Source organism: Caenorhabditis remanei, chromosome III, assembly GCF_010183535.1.
Source record: "Caenorhabditis remanei strain PX506 chromosome III, whole genome shotgun sequence".
In the NCBI taxonomy this organism is placed as follows: domain Eukaryota; kingdom Metazoa; phylum Nematoda; class Chromadorea; order Rhabditida; family Rhabditidae; genus Caenorhabditis; species Caenorhabditis remanei.
This window is the reverse complement of record NC_071330.1, coordinates 7,549,911-7,569,051: the sequence shown is the minus strand read 5'-3', so window position 1 is coordinate 7,569,051 and position 19,141 is coordinate 7,549,911. Positions and strand designations below refer to the sequence as shown.

Sequence of the window (19,141 nt, the reverse complement as noted above, 5' to 3'; positions counted from 1 at the left end):
ATCTGGTTTCGTCAATTTTTCCCACCCTAATAAAGGAATCTGGCGTTTTCATTCCATCAAGTTGTATTCAGCATCTTTGAAACGAATTGGAAATAATGCCATATTTTATGTTTCTAACCCTTATAACTCGGTGACTAACTAGTAAAAGCAGCAATCATTCCACAGCTAATAAAATGGATTGGAAAATCAATATCATCACTTACAACTTGGCGATGAAGTCTTCTAATACAGAAGCTGTTCATAACATGTTGAATGGTACAATTGACGATCAGACGCATTTAGTGGGAATTGGATTGCAAGAAGTAGCTCATGCTGAAACCATTGGAGGAGCGATTGCAACTTGGGCTCAGAGTATTGCTGCATGGGTGAATAAAAACACAAGAATGGTTTTGCTGGGAAAGACATTTCAAGCTACAAACCAAGTCTTGATATTCGGTAGAAAACAACTTATCGGTCAGGTATTAGATCACTTCGAGTACCAAAAAATCAAAATAGTCGAAAGAATATTCAGATAAAACGAATTGATTATCGTTTCCAACGCAATACGTTCCGCGGTTTGACCGGACACAAAGGTTCAATTGGTGTTCGCCTTCAATTAGCCAGTCCTTATTCAATTGTTTTCGTTGTCAGCCATTTTATGCATGGACCCGAACACAACAGCAAACGAATCGAGCAGTATCATACTAACAGAATATGCTCATTTCCTGAGGATAAAAGTGTGAGGTGAGGAAACACGAAATCGTGAGAACTAGAGATATTTTATTTATCATCTCGTGTAAGTATCATTTCTTAACAGTCTTCTTCGGTTTGGTTTCTTTTTTGTTGGTACCGCTCTGGCTTTGAGAACGAGAGGCGGAACGAGAGGCAGAACGGGAACGAGAACGAGTTACGGCTCTTCCTCTAAAAAAAAAGTAAAAATATAGAGAAACATGCATAGTAAAAAGCAAAACAATACCTTATGGGTGCAGCCTTTTTATTTATTTTCTTCGCCTTCTTCATGGTCAGGGATCTTCTTTTCGGTTCATCTGAGATTCCCAATTCCACCCGAAGCTTCTGTTGCGAACGAGTTACAGCACCAATTTTACGAAGGCCGGCAACATTCTTCTTTGAACCGGCCTCTCCGACGGATGGAGAAGTGGCACGTTTAGACGACGAACGACTGCTAGTTGATCGGCGGGTGCTTCGGATTCTACTTTTCCGAGCTTTTGAGACGGTCTTCATCATAACCATTGAGGAGCACTTCGAGTAGATTGTCAAATTTTAGTTTTTACTGTTGTCTGCTTCTCCTCTACCCCTTTTATGGCATTTGACCAATGACCTCTCGATAAAAAAATCAAGGCTGTTCACGGTGAAAACTCATATTATTCGTTCTTTCTTTACCAACAAAAACTTGAAACAAAAATTAATTTTTTACAATTAGATTCAAAATCTACTTTTAGAGCTGCCTTCTGGTTCGGAGATTTCAATTTTCGTGTGGAAGAAGACATGAATACTGTAATTCAAAAGATTAAAAACGGAACTCACTTGGAACTTCTTGGTAAGTTCCTTCCAGTTGTTTCTTTTTCAATTATATTCAGTTTCCAGACAGCAGAGAACAACTTAAAAGAACAATGATTGAGCGTGATGCATTCATTGGTTTCCGTGAACAATCGATAACTTTCGAACCGACCTATCGAATGTTAGTTGGAACTTCAGAACCAGATGGGAAGAGAGTTCCTTCGTGGACTGATAGGGTGTTGTACAAGGGAGATGGAATCACCGAATTGTCATATTGCAATAATAAAAAGGCCGTAGCAAGTGATCATTTACCTGTCATTGCGGGATTCCGGGTTACGGTCGGTGATAATTAAAGTTAAGAAATAATAACTGAATTGAATTATAGGCGCCAGTAGCTCCGAAACCAAAATGGGAAGTAGTCTTCGAACATCTTCCAACTTGGTACACATCAGTCCCATTAGTCGGAAGATTCCAAGTTAACGCTCAATTTTATAAAGAAAATGGGAGTTATCGCGATTGGATTGGGGTTTTTCCGGTAATCAATTATTTAAAGTTCACAATGGTTTATGATTATTTTCAGGCCACAATCGACGACTGCACTACAGCTACCAATTGGATCTATGCTGCCACTTGCTTCGAACAAATAATTGATGGCGAGAAATTCCTTGCGTGTGAATTCTCTGACATCCCAGTTGGAAGCTATCGTCTCGGATACTTTGCTTGTCATTTGAACTGTATTGTTGGACTATCTAAAGTTTTTCAGATTGTTGAGCAACCCTAAAACTGGATCTATAATCTTCGTTCCCCATGTAATCTTGTCAATACTTGCGTTTTCTTGTCTTTTTATCTGTAGGCTTTATCTACTTGCCAAATGCTCGTAACATTCAACTGTGATACATTATTAGTTTTTGACGTAGTCCGGCTCTTTCAAGTGCCACGTTTAATTAACTCAATAAAAATTTATGCATGAACAGTATTTTTACTCATTTCACAATCTGGAAACCGATAAGTATCTGATTTCCACAAGACTTCAGATCCGCCTTGAGACACTCTTCCAATTCTTGCCCCCTTCTTGCAAAAGCTAGTCCACTGGTTCTCGGCCATCACGTGAAATAGTGCATCTGACAACCTATTTATTGATTCAGAGTAACCATCAGTATGTGAGAGTCTTGAAAATCATTACACAATTGAAGAACCCTATATCTCATCGATCGATAGTCAGTTGTTCATAAAGACCCTGATTACTACTGCATCTTTCGATACCGACCGAGAAAAAAACGAGCTTTATCTGACGGTCCGTGAGAAAAACAAACTGGAATTATTATTATTATTATTGCATTATTAAAACAAAATAGTTCTCATCAAATTCAGTGACCAATCGCCACTTAAGTCTTCTTTTTTCTTCTCCGGTTCACCCCCTATGTCTGCGTTCTCTTCTTTTTCATTATCTACTGTTTCCTCCGCTTTTACTCATGTGACCACCTACCATTTGGTTTCTTTCAGATCAATAAACACTTCTAAAATGGAGGCAGACTTTCTGAGTTATAAGAAATTTCTAAAATTCTTTTCAGTCCGTATGGTTCAATCTCTCATCCAGGTAAACGATACATTTTCGTTTATTCTGGAATCAATAATTTTCTTTTTTTTCAGTCGAGATTGGGTGATGAAGTTGAATCAAAATGCTCTCCATATTGTATAAATACAATGGATTGGTTCAATATGAGAGTCGATGAGCTTGGTGAAATATCTGCTTATCTGAAATCGAATATCAAAAACTATCCACCACTGAGCACATTGACACTTGAATTTCTTCTTTATACACCAAGTGGACAATGTCTTCCACTGGAAGCATGGATTTTGACGACCTCTGAAGGTTCTGAAGACTGTACAAGAACTGAATTATATCATGAAATGAGTACACTTCTTCGATCTGTAATTGTTTCTGCAAGAATGACACCAATGCACCGATTGTACGTTAAGAAACAAAATCAAGAGACTTTTGTGATTATGTATAGAGTGAGTTATTTACTGAATTGAGTCTCTTTCTTAACGTCAACCTTTCAGGTTTTCGAAAATGACATTTCATCAGACATGGGAAAAGGAAAAAAGACAAGAAAGATTGGAGAACTCACTTCGAAGTTTGGAACGATCAGTCTAGATCTTCATTATCGGACTTCTATGCATTTCGAGGAGCCTGAAATTGCACCAATCACGTATGAGTGTCATTTCGTAGATTCTGAGAAACATAAATACACTTTTTCAGGCCAGTTGAAGATGAAAACGAGATGGAAGATGGTGATAAAACAGTAGTAGATGAATCATCTCTTCAAAATAAAGCCACTTCGGAGTGTATTCCAATTGCAGATGTTAAAAAAAGAAAAGCCAGTGGAAGTGTTGAATCAGCAACAAGTGGAGGTAGTTCGGTTAGTTTGTCTCAGTTTACTTCACACTTATAAACTCTCGAATATTTCCAGATGTCTCGAGAAGCCGCACCTCGTTTCATACTCGGACAATCAACTTCCAGTGAAGATTCCCGCCATTCGGATCTTCAGAATTCATGTGATGACGATCACAAACCTTCTTTAGCAGATCTCCGAAATCACTCATTCCCATTTGTAAATCTTCTCCAATCTGCATATAATCCAGCTAATGGAACAAAGAAAAACGCATCTTCGACAAGTTTAAGTAAGAGTTGGTTGTTCAGAATTTTCTTTTCAGGACCCATATTTTCAGACTCTCCAAAACCTTCCGAAGAAGCGCCTGTTGTTGAGAAAGTGGCCGAGAGTTTTCGTGCTGCGAAAATCGATGAAGTTGTATTCGAAGAGGATGAAGAGGAAGAATTGCCAATTGATTCTATGGAACTCAGCGAGGATTCATTTGTTCATGTTAGTTCTATTCATCGTTTTTCTAATCAAATATTTATTTGCAGTTCAACCAATTATCTGAGTTTGGTGCAGCACCAAGTCTCGGAAATGAATTGGGAGACTATCTGAAACAACTGAAAACTGCACCAGATATGTCAGATCCTGGAGATATTGATATCTGTAAAGTGGATTTGAAGACTGAGGTATTGTTTGTGAAACTTCAACCACGTAACAAAATGTAAAAATTTCCAGCTTGAGAAAATTAATATACAAACTGCCAACTTCAACAACTTTCTGAAACACGTCAACTCGTTCTCCGATGAGTAACAGATCCTGTGATAATTGTATTTTTGTCATGTACACTTTTCATGTTATTGCGTTTTTCAATATTGTACATTTCTGGATATATGAATTCTTATCAGCTGATATCTCCAGTAAATTTCGCCCAGAGATCTAGGTTTGTTTTTGATGTTGAACCCAGAAGAGACGATTTTCTTCAAAATTCTCAAATTTTAAAAAGTATTACGGAGAGAAAACCGTAACCCCTCACGTGGTCATCTCCGGAAAAAAAAACTGCACGAAGGTTACTCTCAGTCAAAAAATGATCAAGGTTTCATTGTTAGATTGCATAAGCCACCAGTAGAAGTTGAAAACAATGACGAAGAAAAAGTGAGTTTTCAGAACAAAAAGCGTCATTTTATAAAACGATTCTAGCAAAGCACAATCGAAAGGAAAACCAAGACCTTCAAAGAAAAAGAGAATCGATGATACAATGGATGAAGATGAGCAAGAACCAGCAAAAGAGAGTCCAATGTCAAAAGAGCCGGTATCAAAAGAACAACCAACTGGAGGAGTCAAAGGAGGATGGAACTTCTTCCAAAATGTTGGTTTTTTGACACAAATCTATGGAAAAACTTCCGGGTAGAAATGGAAGTCCTAGGGGAGATAAGTCACTGGTTAAAAATAAGTTATTGCAACAAAATATGAATGCACTTTCTCAATCAAATTAACGAATGTAAAGTTTCATTAGGCACGTGGAATTCGACAACGAAACCACCTTTTCCTACCTTTTTCTGGATCCCAGACTTATCTCCCAGAGGATTTTCCATTATTTCCAACCAAACGTTCTCCGTTGATCTCATTCGAGAAAACAAATAGTTCTGAAATAGTTGTTTAAGGATACTGTTTAAGGATATTGTGAAAGAATCAGTAAAAAAGCTTGCAAGTCGAGAGGCAAATAAGAAGAAATCAAAGGAAAAAGAGAAAGAGAAAACAACGAGAGAGAAGAAATTACCCCAATCAGCAGAGAAAACAGAAAAAGAAACTACTCAATCAGCGAAAGTTTTGATAGCAGCCAAGGGTCTTTGTAGATATTTACTTGATATGAGTAAGTTGGTACTTCTGAAATTAAGTTCAAGTTGACCTCATTCTTTCAGAAGAATCCAGTCTGAGTACATATTTCGATGAACGTCTCTCCAAGTACACTCCTTCTAATCAAACCTTTGTTGATTGGGAAAATAATATTACGAAGAATAGATCAAAAGAATATAAACTGAATGATAATGGACGTGTACATATAGATGTATCTGGAAAAGATTCATATATTAATGCAAGTCATATCAGATTCGATCCATCTTGTCCTGAATATATTCTGACTCAATACCCATTGAAAGACACAATTCATGACTTTTGGAGGATGGTTTCACAGAAAAGAGTATCCCGAATCATCACTATATTCGAACCATTCACTGATGAGGCAATCGAAGAATTCAGTAAAATTCCTAGTTCTATGTCACCAGTTGCCTCGTCAACACCTGAATCTTCAACTGGAACTCCATTGAGTGTGTCACAGAAATCTCAAACAAGAGATCAGATCATGACCACTTCGATTCGTGTAAGCAATTCAAACGCCTCGTTATGATAAAAATGATAAAAATGTATTTTAGTGTGAGTCAAACCAACTCAAATCCTTTTTTCCACTCTCTACCGATCACTATATGAACCTGGATAACTGGTTAATCAACACTCGAAAAGTAGAAATCGACGAACGGAATAAGACATGGATGAGCATGTACACAGTTGAGATTGTAGCTGCTGAATGTAGTGAAGCTAGTTATATAAGAGTGTTCAATTGTACTACGTGGCCATGGAAAAAGACTCCAAACGAAGAGAAAAAGCTTCTTGCTTTGGTCAGAGCTCCTTTCAAAGTATTGTTTTTTTGTTCACTTTCAGTTCGAAAATAAAATTTCAGGATAATGGATCACTCATCGCAAAACCTGATAAATCAGAACCTATCATTGTGATGTGTGATTTGGGACTTGATCGGTCAGCGACAGTTATTCTCACTTCTGTTATCATTGAACTTGTTTTGGCTGGAAAGACTCCTGATTGTGATGCTCTATTTAAGAAAATGAGAGACCAACGTGCCAATGTCTTCACAATGAGCATGTTCTACACATATGCTATCAGAGCAGCACTCGTTTATTTGAGAATGAAACTGAAATTGGTCAATGATGGAGAAGAATTGAAGGCTATGTTGAATGAGGCTCTCCTGAAAGTTCCGTTTCTTTCAAATCCAAAAAAATGATTTAAATCTTTTTTTCTCCAATGAAATATTCAATTCTCTGCTGGGAATATTGATAATTTTATGTTAAAGAATTTAGTTTTAGATAATTACAAATAATTAACGACTGCATCTTCCATTTCGGCATTGTTCTGATGTTTTGCAGCATGAGTTTCCACATTGATCTCGTGTTACTGGACAGTTCTGAACGTTTCGCTTTTTAAATTTTCTTGGAGAATAATCAAAAACTCACTGATAGTCTGGGGAAACATCTATTTCGAAGGCATGTTTGGTCAGAATTACAGCATTCATAAGCCGAGCATTGCGACGTTTGTACATTGCATCTGGAGGAAGAATCTGAAGAAGAAGAAGGAAATGTCAAAGATCTCTTTGAAGTAAGAACAAACCTTTTGAATAGCTTGGAGCAGGGGTACTTGGTGGTTTCTTTTTGCCGAAAGAGAAAATTGAGGAGAAAATGTTGTTTGAGGCGACAGAATCAACAGATGCAATGACCACAAAAATCAGAAAAATGTAGAAAATATTCATTCTGGAATGAGAGGAAAATTATCAAGAAGAAGAAGAATATGAGAAGGAGACAGAGATAGCAAGAGAGAATCAGAGAAAAAGAAGAGCAGGAAGTAAATGTCAGGTGATGATAGAGAGATTCAATATCTTCGCAATTATCACATTTTTTGTCTAGATCCTATTCATTACTTTTTGTTGGGAATTCGAAAAACCGTCTTCAAAAAAAGTACCAATAAAAAAAAAGAACATTTTTAAATGTTTTTTTTTTTAAATTTCTTCTAATTCTGAATCATAGTCGAAAATTTGTCTTTTTCGAGAAAGGTACCTTGATTTTTCGGACAAGCCTCGCCCCGCGCCTTAACAAATACGGAAAATAGGATAAACTTGATGTACAAGTTATTTTTCTGTATTGAGTTTGAAAAAACATGCTAGAAAAACCGTTGGAAGCAATTTTCGATGAAAGAATGAGGTGATTAGAAGAACGTTCCCTCTGTTTTCCGAATCATCGAATAAAATGCAAATACTGAAAAACATGGATTATTTGACATTGAGAAATGATGGAAACGTGGGGAAATGTATTCAGAACTCCGTAACACATCAAAAAAGATCATGACAGTTCGATGGATTATAACGGATTTCGAGTATAAAAACGTTCTCGATGAATCCAACTACAAAACTACAAAAACATAGGTTCAGGACAAGATTCTGTTAAGTTTCTCTCCTGATTCTATCAAAGACACTAAGGTTTTCTAGAACTGACAAAATGACGAATTTGTAATAAAAAGGCGGTTAATAGTCTTTTGTTGAAATGACACATATGATTCATAATGTGGTTTGACACGGAGAAAAAACTCTAAAAGTTGCTTGAGTACTTGAGCAAACAGAGGTTTCTTCTTTAATTCTTTTATTTTTGTTTATTTGAAAAGAGAAACATATATGAGATAAGAGAAGGATAGAATAAAAAGAAATTGAATACGTATGTTCGTCTATTCTTGATGATGATGATGATGATGATTCTGACTGTCATTTGTTGCCTCAAGGGCCATGTTTATTGAAGCTGGTGCACGCGTATTCGCATTCTTTTTGAAGATTTCTCTTGCTTCTTTGTTTCCATCTGCTTCAAGGATATTGACACAGAGACGATCACGTTTTATTAGGTCACTTGTGATTCGAGCAATCTGAAATCAATGAGCAATAAGAATCAGTAGGAAATCAGTTTTGCAGAACATGTTTGCTTTCTTTAGCAGTTACTTTATGTGTATTATCTGTCTCATTCCATAAATCAATCCCCTTATATAATAACTCACATGAAGTGGAAGACTTTGTCCTGGTTCAACAGTTGCATAAACGGGAGTAACTCTATACATATTGTTGTCACTGCAAGTGATTTTCACCGCTATCCGATCTGAAATTCCCTCATTCGTTTTCTTATCTGTAACTGCACTAACTCACTATCCGAATGATTCATAAGAGTGTGAGTGGAGAGTCCCCCTTCAATCGAAAAACGGGCGACACGTGGGATTACAGTAACCCCTGCGGCGATATGACAGCAGCAAGTGCATCCTGGTTGGCGTTCAGATCTGAAAGAAAACTATTCGTTTTTAAAGATCTTAAATAGACAATAGAACTTTTTAATACCTAAAACTGTCCAGAGCCGAGAGAGGGCGGTCAACACAAAAGTTAGGAATGAGGTATGTTGGTTTCGAGTTATAAATATTCATAGCGACGATAGAAAAAAAGGAGAATGGAGCGAATACTTTTGGAAAGTGGAGGATTGGAGACAAAATAAGAGGCCTCTCAATTCAGTTTGTCGCGACAATTTAACACAAAATTGCTCGCCGAGCTCTGGTCTTTTCCTCTTGGTATCCGGAGGAGGAGGTGGAAAGAATCAAAGATGTTTATAAGTAAATACATTTAATTGAGATTTTACATCATCATAAAATTGGTCTGGAAGGCCATGTGTTCTATTCTACGACATCAATTGGGCTGTCCCAACGTCTTTTGACTGGTAGAAACCCCGAAAATAGTTTCTAGGAATTGGGAAAGATTTGCACAATAACACTCAATTTACTACCTCATATTTTCATTTCTATTTCTTCTGCTATACCGACTAGGAAAAACAGTTTAGATGTCTTACCTGCCAGAACTTCTACTCGATCTGGCCGATCTCATGAGATATTCCATATCCGAGAGAGCAATGGCTGGAATGAATTATTAATTTCAGAAAATTTGGAAGTGATATCTTACCAATCATTGGTTCAGGTGTACTAATTTGTTGTTGGGTTTGTTGTCTTCCTGTGGCTCTTCCAGGTGTCAAACGAGCTGTTCCGAATGGACGCATTGCAGTAGAACTAGATGAAGCCATAGACGACGAACGAATATCTTTGAAATTCTGAAACAAATTGAAAAATGAAAAAAGAGCGAAAGGAAAGGGGCGGAAAGTAGTCGTTCTGCAAGTGACACTTCTATGGAAACGTCACATTTCGTAAAATGGATGAAGAAGAGAAGGGTCAATGATGTTTCCATTGGAGATGAATCGCGTTTTGATTTGTATACTTGAGATTTTTCATTGTGTGCAGGACCATGTATAATACTTTTTTCGTACTCAGCTCGAGAAAAACAAAAAATGGCAATTAAGAAAATGTAAACTCAAAAAAAGAAGAGAGTGACCTATCCTAACAACACCTGTACAAACTCACAACTTCAAAAAATTCAAAAGGTGCAAAGAGAGAAAAAATGAGGCTGGACTCTCGTTTTGGAGAAGGAAAACTTGGCTTCACTTTAACCACAAAAGATCATGTCAAACGAGGAGAAATTCAGAGAGAGTGCTTCGAATGTTCGCTCCGGAAATTGCTGGCGAAAGAAGCACAAGTCGTTTTGTGGAGAATAGGTGGGGGAGGAGAAGGGGCTCAATTAAAGTACGAAGTAAGAAAAGGAAAAAAGAAGAAGAAGAAAAAGGAGAAATTGGTTGGAGATGTTTGACATTTCCAGAATAATTATTTTTCTCTTTTGATTTCTAACACTCACTTTGGGCTAATCACAAGAAAAAATTTGGTTTTGAAACCAGCTAAACCTTGATATCAATTATTTCTTCTACCCAAAATGAAACATTCGTTATCTGCACATCTATATTGAACTCGGCCGACACCTTTAGAATTTACCTCGCAGTCAGAGTTTTGGGTTTCCCCCGAAAATATTCAGAACGAGAAAAAAATCTATGCAGATCCTCATAATTGGCTGAAATTTACCCACCAGTCGAATTCAAAAAAGTTCTGGTCAAATTGAAAAAGTGAGTTAGTACGGGAGTGCTCTATCTCTCTATTTATCCCAAAAAAGAAACTTTTCTGCTCATCGAACATCATCATTTATAGTTGAGAGAAGTCCAGTAGAAGCACGCGATGAAAAAGAAGAGAGGAAGTATGAGAAGAAGAGATGAAGAGCAGTACATTCATAATAGACATAATATAATTGCTCAGCGGCTCGAAAAATGACGGCGGTGACTATGAAATACATGGAAAACGAAAGGGGTTGATTGTTGTGTCTTTGTATTCTCTCTTCTTTGAGTCAAAACCTTTTTTCGGTGGGGGCGGAGCGGAGCGGTCGGTGGTTACTTGAAATTTCGAAAAAAGTAAGGAAGTGGTGAACCTTCTGAAATTATTTATACCCGAGGGCTTTGTCACAAGGGAATAAGAAATGAGTGTAGGAGGAAGAAGAGGTAATCAGAAAGAATCCAAAAGATGAAAATTGAAGAAGAGGAAGAAGAGAATGAAGATGAAAGGACATCTGACTCATTTTTATTTCTTTTTGATGTTCTTTCTTCATTAAAACAGATGAAATTTAATGAAATCGAATGCACTTTTTCTGAAATAAAAATTGTACATTTTCTTTGAATTTTCAATATGGAAGCAATCAATGAAAGATAAGCGCCACTTAAAGTTCGAAACTAGAATACTTGAGTGTGCTTTGTCACGAGAAACTGAATTCCCAGGAGAAGAAAAAGAGTTGTTCTCATCTCGTTTGTGGCCAGTTTTATCACTTGAGAGCCAATGAACCAACCAACAAGAACTCATTTCTCTTCTTCTTTTTCTCTCCACTCAGGTATCTCTTTTACTCGAATAACAGATGAAAGGAATTGAAAATCATGTGGATTTTAAATGAAAATAGAGCGACATACAATCAATTAAAATTTAATGGAAGGTATTCGAATGGAAAAAAGGAAAAACAAGAACAAATGGACGCTTCTCTTCCTGTAACAATTCTTCATTCTTTGTTTTTTCTCGAAATCTTTAAATAAAAGAACAACTGACTCAATAACTGAACGTCTCGGTACCTACGTTCATTGCATTTCCTTTTATGTCCATGGAACTTCTGGATAAAATCTTTACTATTAACAAACGCAAACGGCTGTATGTTTGTGTGTCTGTCGCCGATCCTACCGCCCTTCCTACTGAACCGATTTTCTTCAAATTTGGACCAAAAGATCAGAAACTTTCTCTTAATGATGCCCGTCTATTTTTTTTAGTTAGAATAGATCTCGACTAGGTCACTAGGTGAAAAAACGTGGTTTTCAAGCCTTTCAGTGGCTTTTGTTTCCGAAATAGGGAAATAGGAGTTCACGGGGGAGATAATTATAGAACATTTTCATTCTTCAAATGAATTCATTTCTTCAAATTTTCAACACGGGTGGTGTAGAAAAGAGGTTGAGCAGCCGTTAGTCTGCGTTAACCGACTGGTATGAGAAAAGACACCAAAAACCAGGAAAAATGGGAATTGTTTTCAAATTGAAGTTTTCCTTCCTATTCAGAAAAGTTCTGGAGTATAATTGACGTTGTTAATCGAATTGAGTCGTCGACTCCATTTCTTTTCTCCTTCCGGGAATACGAAGGAATCGAAAATCGTAATGGAGAAGGTCAGAGCTGAAGCTTGAAGTGTATCTAGAATTTAAAGCCTGTTTTACCAATTGTTCAGAAATTGAGCTTCATTACAGCCACAAATGTTGTTTCAGAAATGAGAACAGGAGGACAACAAAGGTAAAAAAAAAGTTTTAAGAATAAAAAACCGATGAACAGAGATATAAACTTACTTTTGCCAATAACCTCAATCGATGTTCAGTACGAGATGGACGAGTTGTAGTTGTTGAGAAAACATTGTTATCCTCATCAATATTATGAATTGGACAGTTTGTTATATCTTCCAATGCAACGTGTTCAGCCATCGTCACTGAAGAAAATATGAGTTTTGGAATATTGATAGAGGGAATACAATGCATTTGAAGCAAGAAAATTTCAGAGAACTGCACAATGAATTGAGAGCGTATACCAGTTATAAATACATGTTCTGTTTTTTTCGGAAACGGAAAACCGAATGAGTTTCCACATGAGTCCATATTCAAGTTTTGATGTAAAAATTATTGCGAAAAGGGAAAACAAATTCATTATGGAGCAAGAATATGTGGAAGAGATTAGAAAACCGAAAGAAACAAAATAGAGCTCAATGATTTAACAGGTTAAAAACGTAGTTGAAAAAAGAGGGAGTTTGTAAGAGTAAAAGTAATTTCAGAAATCCTTATTTCAAAGAAAACTAGTGTGTCACTAACTGAAAATACTTTCCGTGGTTTTCATATTCTTCAGAGAAAGGAAGTTGGAAGCTGGACTGAATTTGTGTAAATCTAAAAATTGAATACAATTTCAAATTTGGAAACAGAAGTGTTTGGTTTTAGACGATCACTCTACAGTACTTTTATGGGGTTATTCAGGTCATGTAAAAAAGTATTTTAATACATTTTTTTTCTTATTCACGAGAGTCGAGAAACTATTTTTACAAATCTCAGTTTACCGTTGGTCTAACAGCGTTTTTCCCCTTTTTTGCATTTTTCGACATGCGTATGTAGAAAAACTGTCAAAAAATTGGGGAGAAATGTAGAAAAATGGGAGAAAAAGATGTATTAAAATACATTTTTACATGACCTGAGTAACCCCATTGCTATATTTTTTCAATTTGGTATTTTCAGAATTATGTTAAGAAAGAGACATTTTCCACTTTTAAATTGATAATAATAGGGAAAATGTTCAAAAATACTGTGTGTTTTCATTCATGTTTCACTTCCGAAAATTTCAGATTCACACGTTTTTTCAGAGTAAAGACTAGTCTCGACACAATGAGATATAATTCTAGAATATCTGAATATAAATACTCATATCCTGTTTAGTTATTCATGAATTCAGAAGGAAGAAAAAGGAAGAAGACGTGACAAATATACGAGAAAAAATTCGTTTTTTTGTGCAAATTCAGTCAAGGGAAAAGAGCAAAATTCGAATTGAGAATTGGGAAATGGGAAGCTTTTTCGATACGAAGAAAGGGATATCAGATTTTGGAAAAAGGACTTAAGTGGCTGGTCAAACGAGGGGTCAGATGATTGAGGTGAATGAGAAAACGAACATTTATCTCATTCTATTTTGGTTTTCGATGCTTTCTTTACTATTTTCGAAACAAAGAAAGAGGAGAAGAAGTCAGTGGGAAATTATATAATCAAGTTAGAAGGAATCTGAACGAATTTGGAAGAGAAAGAGTTTGGAGAAAACAAAATAAGAAGTCGCAGGATTATCCGTTTGGAAAGAGAAAAGAATTGAAAAGGAGAGAAATAATTGAAACATATTCATTAGATAACCGAAGTAGATTTCTGCGAGAATGGAGTTCGATGTGAATCTCGAATACAAAATTTCCCAAACTCCCGAAAACTAAACTACTTTTTTGATTGTATAAAATACTCGCAGTCTAAAAATAAGAACCAAACACTCATCTTGGCGAAAAGGTGGGGGAAAAAGAATCCAAATGGGAAAAAGGGGTTTTCGTCAGATCGAATCCCCTGATATCTCGTCCATCCATTTTCGTCTGTGCTCGCCGAGCACCCATGAATATTACAATGGGAAGAAGCAGGCTGGTGGTGGTGGTGGCCTCCAAAACTTTCGACACATCATTCGTCATTTCACCAAAACGATGCGGAGAAATGTTAGCCCATGGGCGCTGTTCAGAGAAAAAAGAAGAGGCGGAAAGAGGAAATCTCGATGCATTACTTAAAACAAAACGACAAAAAAAAACTTCTGGTACTTACGACGCTCTTGGGTGTAATTCTGAATAGATTCGTTTGCTCTCAGTTGCCAAACGCCAAGAGACTTTTCGTTCATTTTAAAAACAAGAACAAGAGAAAGTGGAAAAGGAAACGAAGAACAATGGAAAACATAAACTATAGCTACAATTTAAAAAGTGCAGAACAATTAGAGCTCGTCGAGTTTATTCTGTCTAGTTGGCTTCAGTGGGTATCGCTTCCAGGTGAAGGATTTGTCATTCTCATACGAGTGTTCAATGTGATCAGGTTCTTTCAGAGTGAGGCCTTCCTCTTCCAGAGCTTTGAAGAAATATGTTTGCTAAAAAGTTTTATTAAAACTTGTGAAAATATTGTGATAATAAACAGTTTGATTTTTTAACGATTCAAAATAGTTCCAGTTTTAAAATGTGGAATGATATTATCACAATTTTTTGTGATCTAGCAATTAGTGAAAAAAACTTACATGTTGACTTTTTTCTATTGCTTCTTTAGTTGCACCAGGCATTGCAAAGTGGATTCCAGACTGGAGACAACGTAAAGCAAGAACTCGTCCAATGTTCAATGCAGCTGATGTGTCAGTTTTACTATATAACTGATTAGCAATTGATGGTTCTTTTGTTGAAGCACTGATAACGATTCCATCCTTATAATGAACAAGTCGGCCTTCGCGATGGGATTTTCCTTCTACTAATTCTACTCTGAAAGCCATGAATCGCTCGATAACTAGTGAAATGTTCCTTACTTATAAATATAGCTACGGGCACTTTTGTCCTTCTCAAATTGATATCCAATATTAGCAGCTTGTCTACCCATGAGCTCATTGTTACGTGGATTTCGATTCACAAGGGACTTCACGAAACGAGTCGCCATGCTGTAAATAACCTGGTACAAAAATGGGAGCAGAGACTACGAGATGGATTTGACAGTTAGCAGACGAACAGTTTAAAATTAAATATTTTTTGATGACTGGCCTTATTGAACTTAATATTTAGAAGAGATGAAAATTGAGAAAAGTTAAGAAAAAGAGCTAGAAAAATCAGAAATATTAAAATGGCCGAAGAACCGCTGGTAGAAATACTCTACCATCCTTTGTGTACTCCTCTCGGATAACTCACAGACTCACGCGGACTTCTTCATTAATTTTCCAGGCTTCTATCTGACAACTATTTGCAATTTTCTAAAAACTAGTTTTATAGCCATCAATAAAAAATTTTCAGCAGATAATCGGAGAAGATGCGTTCCCGGAGCGGTTCCGGGGTTCGCCTCGACCGCATTTTGTTCATGGTGGAACAAACCATATGTAGCCACCAAAACCCGATAACCGCATTGTTTGCTAATCAAAAAGATTTTCCTGGTAATCAAGAAGTGTAAAATTGAACTATGCCACATTGAGACATTTTTCAGGCCATGCATGGGTTCGCGACAACGTCTACATTGCTCAGGCGTTATGGGCTCTATATCGAGCATACATGAAATGTGCCGATTTTGATGAAGATCTCACAAAAGCAAAAGAGTTAGGGTTCACATGGTTCGTTCATTTTCTCGATCAATTTCTAATTTTGTCGAACTGGTTCTCTTTTCAGCGTGAAAATGATGCAGTCAATATTGGAATGTTTGATGCGACAAGCAGACAAAGTGGAGCTTTTCAAAAAGTTCCAACGTCCACTTGATGCCTTACACTCGAAATATGCAGTTGATACGAAAGGAACTGTTTGTGGTGATGCTGACTGGGGTCATCTTCAAATGGATGCTATTTCACTTTATCTTTTAACTCTGGCTCAAATAACTGCATCTGGATTGCAAGTGGTCAGAAACTTTGATGAAGTAGCGTTCATTCAGAATCTGGTTTATTATATTGAAACAGGATACAGAACACCTGTAAGTTATTTCGATAACTGTTTAGCATTCGAAAACTTCCATTCATTCTTAGGATTATGGAGTATGGGAACGTGGAGACAAAACGAACCAAGGAATTCGTGAGCTAAATGCTTCATCGATTGGAATGGTGAAGGCTGCTTTACAAGCACTGAATGATGTCGGAGATTTGTTTGTCGACGGCTCTAGAGGATCAGTTGTGCATGTACTGCCTGATGAAATCGAACAGTGTTCTGCTGTCTTATCCAGTATGTTACCAAGAGAATCATTTAGTAAAGTGAGTTATTCAAAAATATCAGGACGTTTTAATTAATTTATCTTATCAGGAAACTGACGCGGCACTTCTCGGTATTATCAGTTATCCAGCTTTTTGTGTAGAAGATCCAGAACTAGTAGCTCAAACAAGAGAAACTATTACTCAGCGGTTACTAGGAAAATATGGTTGTCGACGGTTCATGCGTGATGGATACAAAACTGTCCTAGAAGTGAGTTTTCTATAATATATATCATTACATCCTCATTTAACAGGATGCCTCTCGTCTGTATTACAATAAATCCGAGCTTCAACAGTTTGAAGATATCGAATGCGAGTGGCCCATTTTTCTGTGTTATCTGATTCTAGATGCAATGTATTCAAAAGATGATGATGCAGTTGAAGCATATTGGCAACAACTAGAGAGTGTTCTCGTTCTCAGTGACAAGGGATTTCGACTAGTTCCAGAACTTTATGTGGTGTTAAAAGAAAATGTGACAGCAGAAAAGACACACCCTGGGACACAAAGCCGAGTTCCTGGCGGAGCTACGTAAGTTTGAGAATGATATGTACTTGTTTCTATCTAAATTTATTTTCAGACCATTCCTATGGGCACAATCACTGTATGTAATCATCTGTCTACTCTACGAAGGATTTTTACTACCTGCTGAACTCGATCCGTTAAGTAGACGCCTTTCTGTTTATGAAAAGAGGCCACCATGTGAAGTTCAAGTAACAGTTTTAGCGGAGTCAGCAGAAGTACAACGAGAACTTCGTGCTCATGATATTCATGTCCAACGCGTCGATGAGATTGATCCAGTTTTTACAATTTTACCCGCATCTGCACTTGGACATCTTCTCGCTAAAATTGGCGAATCCAAGAAACTCAATCTTTCGGGACGACCATTAGATCGGCCCATTGGTTTGCTGAGTACAAGTCGTCTGTATCAGATAGGCAACAAGTTTGTAATATTCACTCCACAATTCATGGACTCTCGCCGTTCTCATCTTATGTATGATATTCGAATTCTGACTGATGAATGGAGCAGTGAGCTACAGTATATTTATGCATCATGGAATAGTGTCAGTATAAGTGGAAGACCACTTGTTGTACTTGTTATCACTCAAGGAATGCTTTCGACGGTTTGTGATCACTTTTATTTCAGTTTAAATCATGTTTTTTTTTTATTTCAGGAAGGACTCTCACACTTCTCAAACATCCATCTGAATCGTCATATGAAGTCGACAGTGATTGGAGCGATCAAGAAAATCAACACAGGATATTTGAGCGGTGCTAGGTACTCGATTTCAGAATAAACAAACATTTCTAAAGGTTTCAAAAGTGATTGCAGAGTTGTTATGAAAGATTTGTCTGATTTCTTCCGAACAACAGCAGTGAGCAAAATGGAATTCCGTGACAAAAAGTCAGAAGAAATGTTAAGAAGTGTTGCAGCTGAGAAAGTACAGTTTTCTTTATTAACTGAAGATGCAACGGAAGCTAAGAGTAAGTTATCGCAATTAAAATTCTGACTGCAACCCCTTCGAGGATCTTTAGGCGAGAAAATGGCGTCACCTCGTGGCCCACGGACATTGAGACGTGGAGAGTCTGTCAAGGATAGAAGTGCATATTCACTCGTTCACAAAGCTTCTATGAGACATCGCTCTATTGCTCTCGATAGTAACGATGCCGATCTTATTCAGTTACGATTGGCCTACAAATCACGTCCAAGAGATCTTCATGAAATGGATTCACCACGTCAATCACCACCACTGGGTCAGAGACCTCTTGGATTGGTTAAGGAACATAGTTCAGGAGAATTGCGGCAACAATTGCTGAAAACAACAAGACGGGGTGCCGAAAACGAAACAGCTCACAGAGATTTGAAAACGGAACAAATGATTGAAATGAAGGGGGATGATTTGTTAGATCTGCTGAATGAAACAACAGTATTGGAAGAGCAAATTTCAATTGTACATTGTCTCTGGATGAAATTGTATGTTTGAATGTCTCAACTTCACTTAGTATTAAAATTCAATAATTTCAGCGGTCCTGATTATGACACAGAACTTGGATGCCAACATATCACTGTTCGAATGTTGATGGAAGAAGTACATACAAAAGCCTGTGAAGCTCGTGAATGGGCTCTCGTAAGACTCACCGCTGGCCTTCTGAAAAAGCAGTTGGAAGAACTCAGCAAAGCAGTTACTCATTTATTAGTTCGGCAGAAGCAGATAACAGTTTGTTTTTTTCCTGTAGCTTCTGCTAAAACTTATGTTTTCAGGTGGGAATGGCTTCGAAAAAAGAAGAAGTCATCACTTGCCCAAAAACCAACGAAGAGCTTGAAAAGATAATGAATCGTGCCTATGGAGACGATGCAAACTCATTCACACTTGCTCAGGAAATAATTGTCTATCTTGGATCTTTAGTGCGAACCGAACCAAAACTGTTTCTAGAAATG

General features: G+C 37.1%; 7 protein-coding genes across 7 annotated transcripts; 3 read left to right on the top strand and 4 right to left on the bottom strand.

Annotated features, from left to right (window-relative positions):
• Window positions 1-173: 173 nt before the first annotated feature.
• Window positions 174-2,278, top strand: GCK72_009764 (uncharacterized protein; the record flags this gene model as incomplete). Its single annotated transcript, XM_053727524.1, has 6 exons — window positions 174-458; window positions 512-723; window positions 1,440-1,537; window positions 1,585-1,835; window positions 1,883-2,032; window positions 2,078-2,278. The coding sequence occupies 6 exons, from the start codon at window positions 174-176 to the stop codon at window positions 2,276-2,278; spliced, it is 1,197 nt and encodes a 398-aa protein (XP_053587101.1).
• On the bottom strand, window positions 783-1,224 carry GCK72_009765 (uncharacterized protein; the record flags this gene model as incomplete). Its single annotated transcript, XM_053727525.1, has 2 exons — window positions 783-900; window positions 956-1,224. 2 exons carry the CDS (start codon window positions 1,222-1,224, stop codon window positions 783-785), a joined length of 387 nt encoding a protein of 128 aa, XP_053587102.1.
• A 795-nt stretch (window positions 2,279-3,073) lies between the features above and the next one.
• On the top strand, window positions 3,074-4,688 carry GCK72_009763 (uncharacterized protein; the record flags this gene model as incomplete). Its single annotated transcript, XM_053727523.1, has 8 exons — window positions 3,074-3,094; window positions 3,148-3,513; window positions 3,562-3,710; window positions 3,761-3,920; window positions 3,972-4,182; window positions 4,231-4,382; window positions 4,427-4,564; window positions 4,614-4,688. The coding sequence occupies 8 exons, from the start codon at window positions 3,074-3,076 to the stop codon at window positions 4,686-4,688; spliced, it is 1,272 nt and encodes a 423-aa protein (XP_053587100.1).
• Window positions 4,689-5,016: 328 nt separating this feature from the next.
• GCK72_009762 (uncharacterized protein) lies at window positions 5,017-6,948 on the top strand (the record flags this gene model as incomplete). The annotated part of the gene is made up of 6 exons (XM_003113022.2): window positions 5,017-5,030; window positions 5,076-5,244; window positions 5,553-5,748; window positions 5,798-6,255; window positions 6,308-6,568; window positions 6,613-6,948. 6 exons carry the CDS (start codon window positions 5,017-5,019, stop codon window positions 6,946-6,948), a joined length of 1,434 nt encoding a protein of 477 aa, XP_003113070.2.
• Window positions 6,949-7,044: 96 nt separating this feature from the next.
• On the bottom strand, window positions 7,045-7,470 carry GCK72_009761 (uncharacterized protein; the record flags this gene model as incomplete). Its single annotated transcript, XM_003113194.1, has 3 exons — window positions 7,045-7,128; window positions 7,178-7,281; window positions 7,332-7,470. 3 exons carry the CDS (start codon window positions 7,468-7,470, stop codon window positions 7,045-7,047), a joined length of 327 nt encoding a protein of 108 aa, XP_003113242.1.
• Window positions 7,471-8,435: 965 nt separating this feature from the next.
• On the bottom strand, window positions 8,436-9,814 carry GCK72_009760 (uncharacterized protein; the record flags this gene model as incomplete). The annotated part of the gene is made up of 5 exons (XM_053727522.1): window positions 8,436-8,627; window positions 8,757-8,854; window positions 8,902-9,029; window positions 9,587-9,650; window positions 9,697-9,814. 5 exons carry the CDS (start codon window positions 9,812-9,814, stop codon window positions 8,436-8,438), a joined length of 600 nt encoding a protein of 199 aa, XP_053587099.1.
• Window positions 9,815-14,723: 4,909 nt separating this feature from the next.
• GCK72_009759 (uncharacterized protein) lies at window positions 14,724-15,424 on the bottom strand (the record flags this gene model as incomplete). Its single annotated transcript, XM_053727521.1, has 3 exons — window positions 14,724-14,873; window positions 15,018-15,252; window positions 15,297-15,424. The coding sequence occupies 3 exons, from the start codon at window positions 15,422-15,424 to the stop codon at window positions 14,724-14,726; spliced, it is 513 nt and encodes a 170-aa protein (XP_053587098.1).
• Window positions 15,425-19,141: the final 3,717 nt, after the last annotated feature.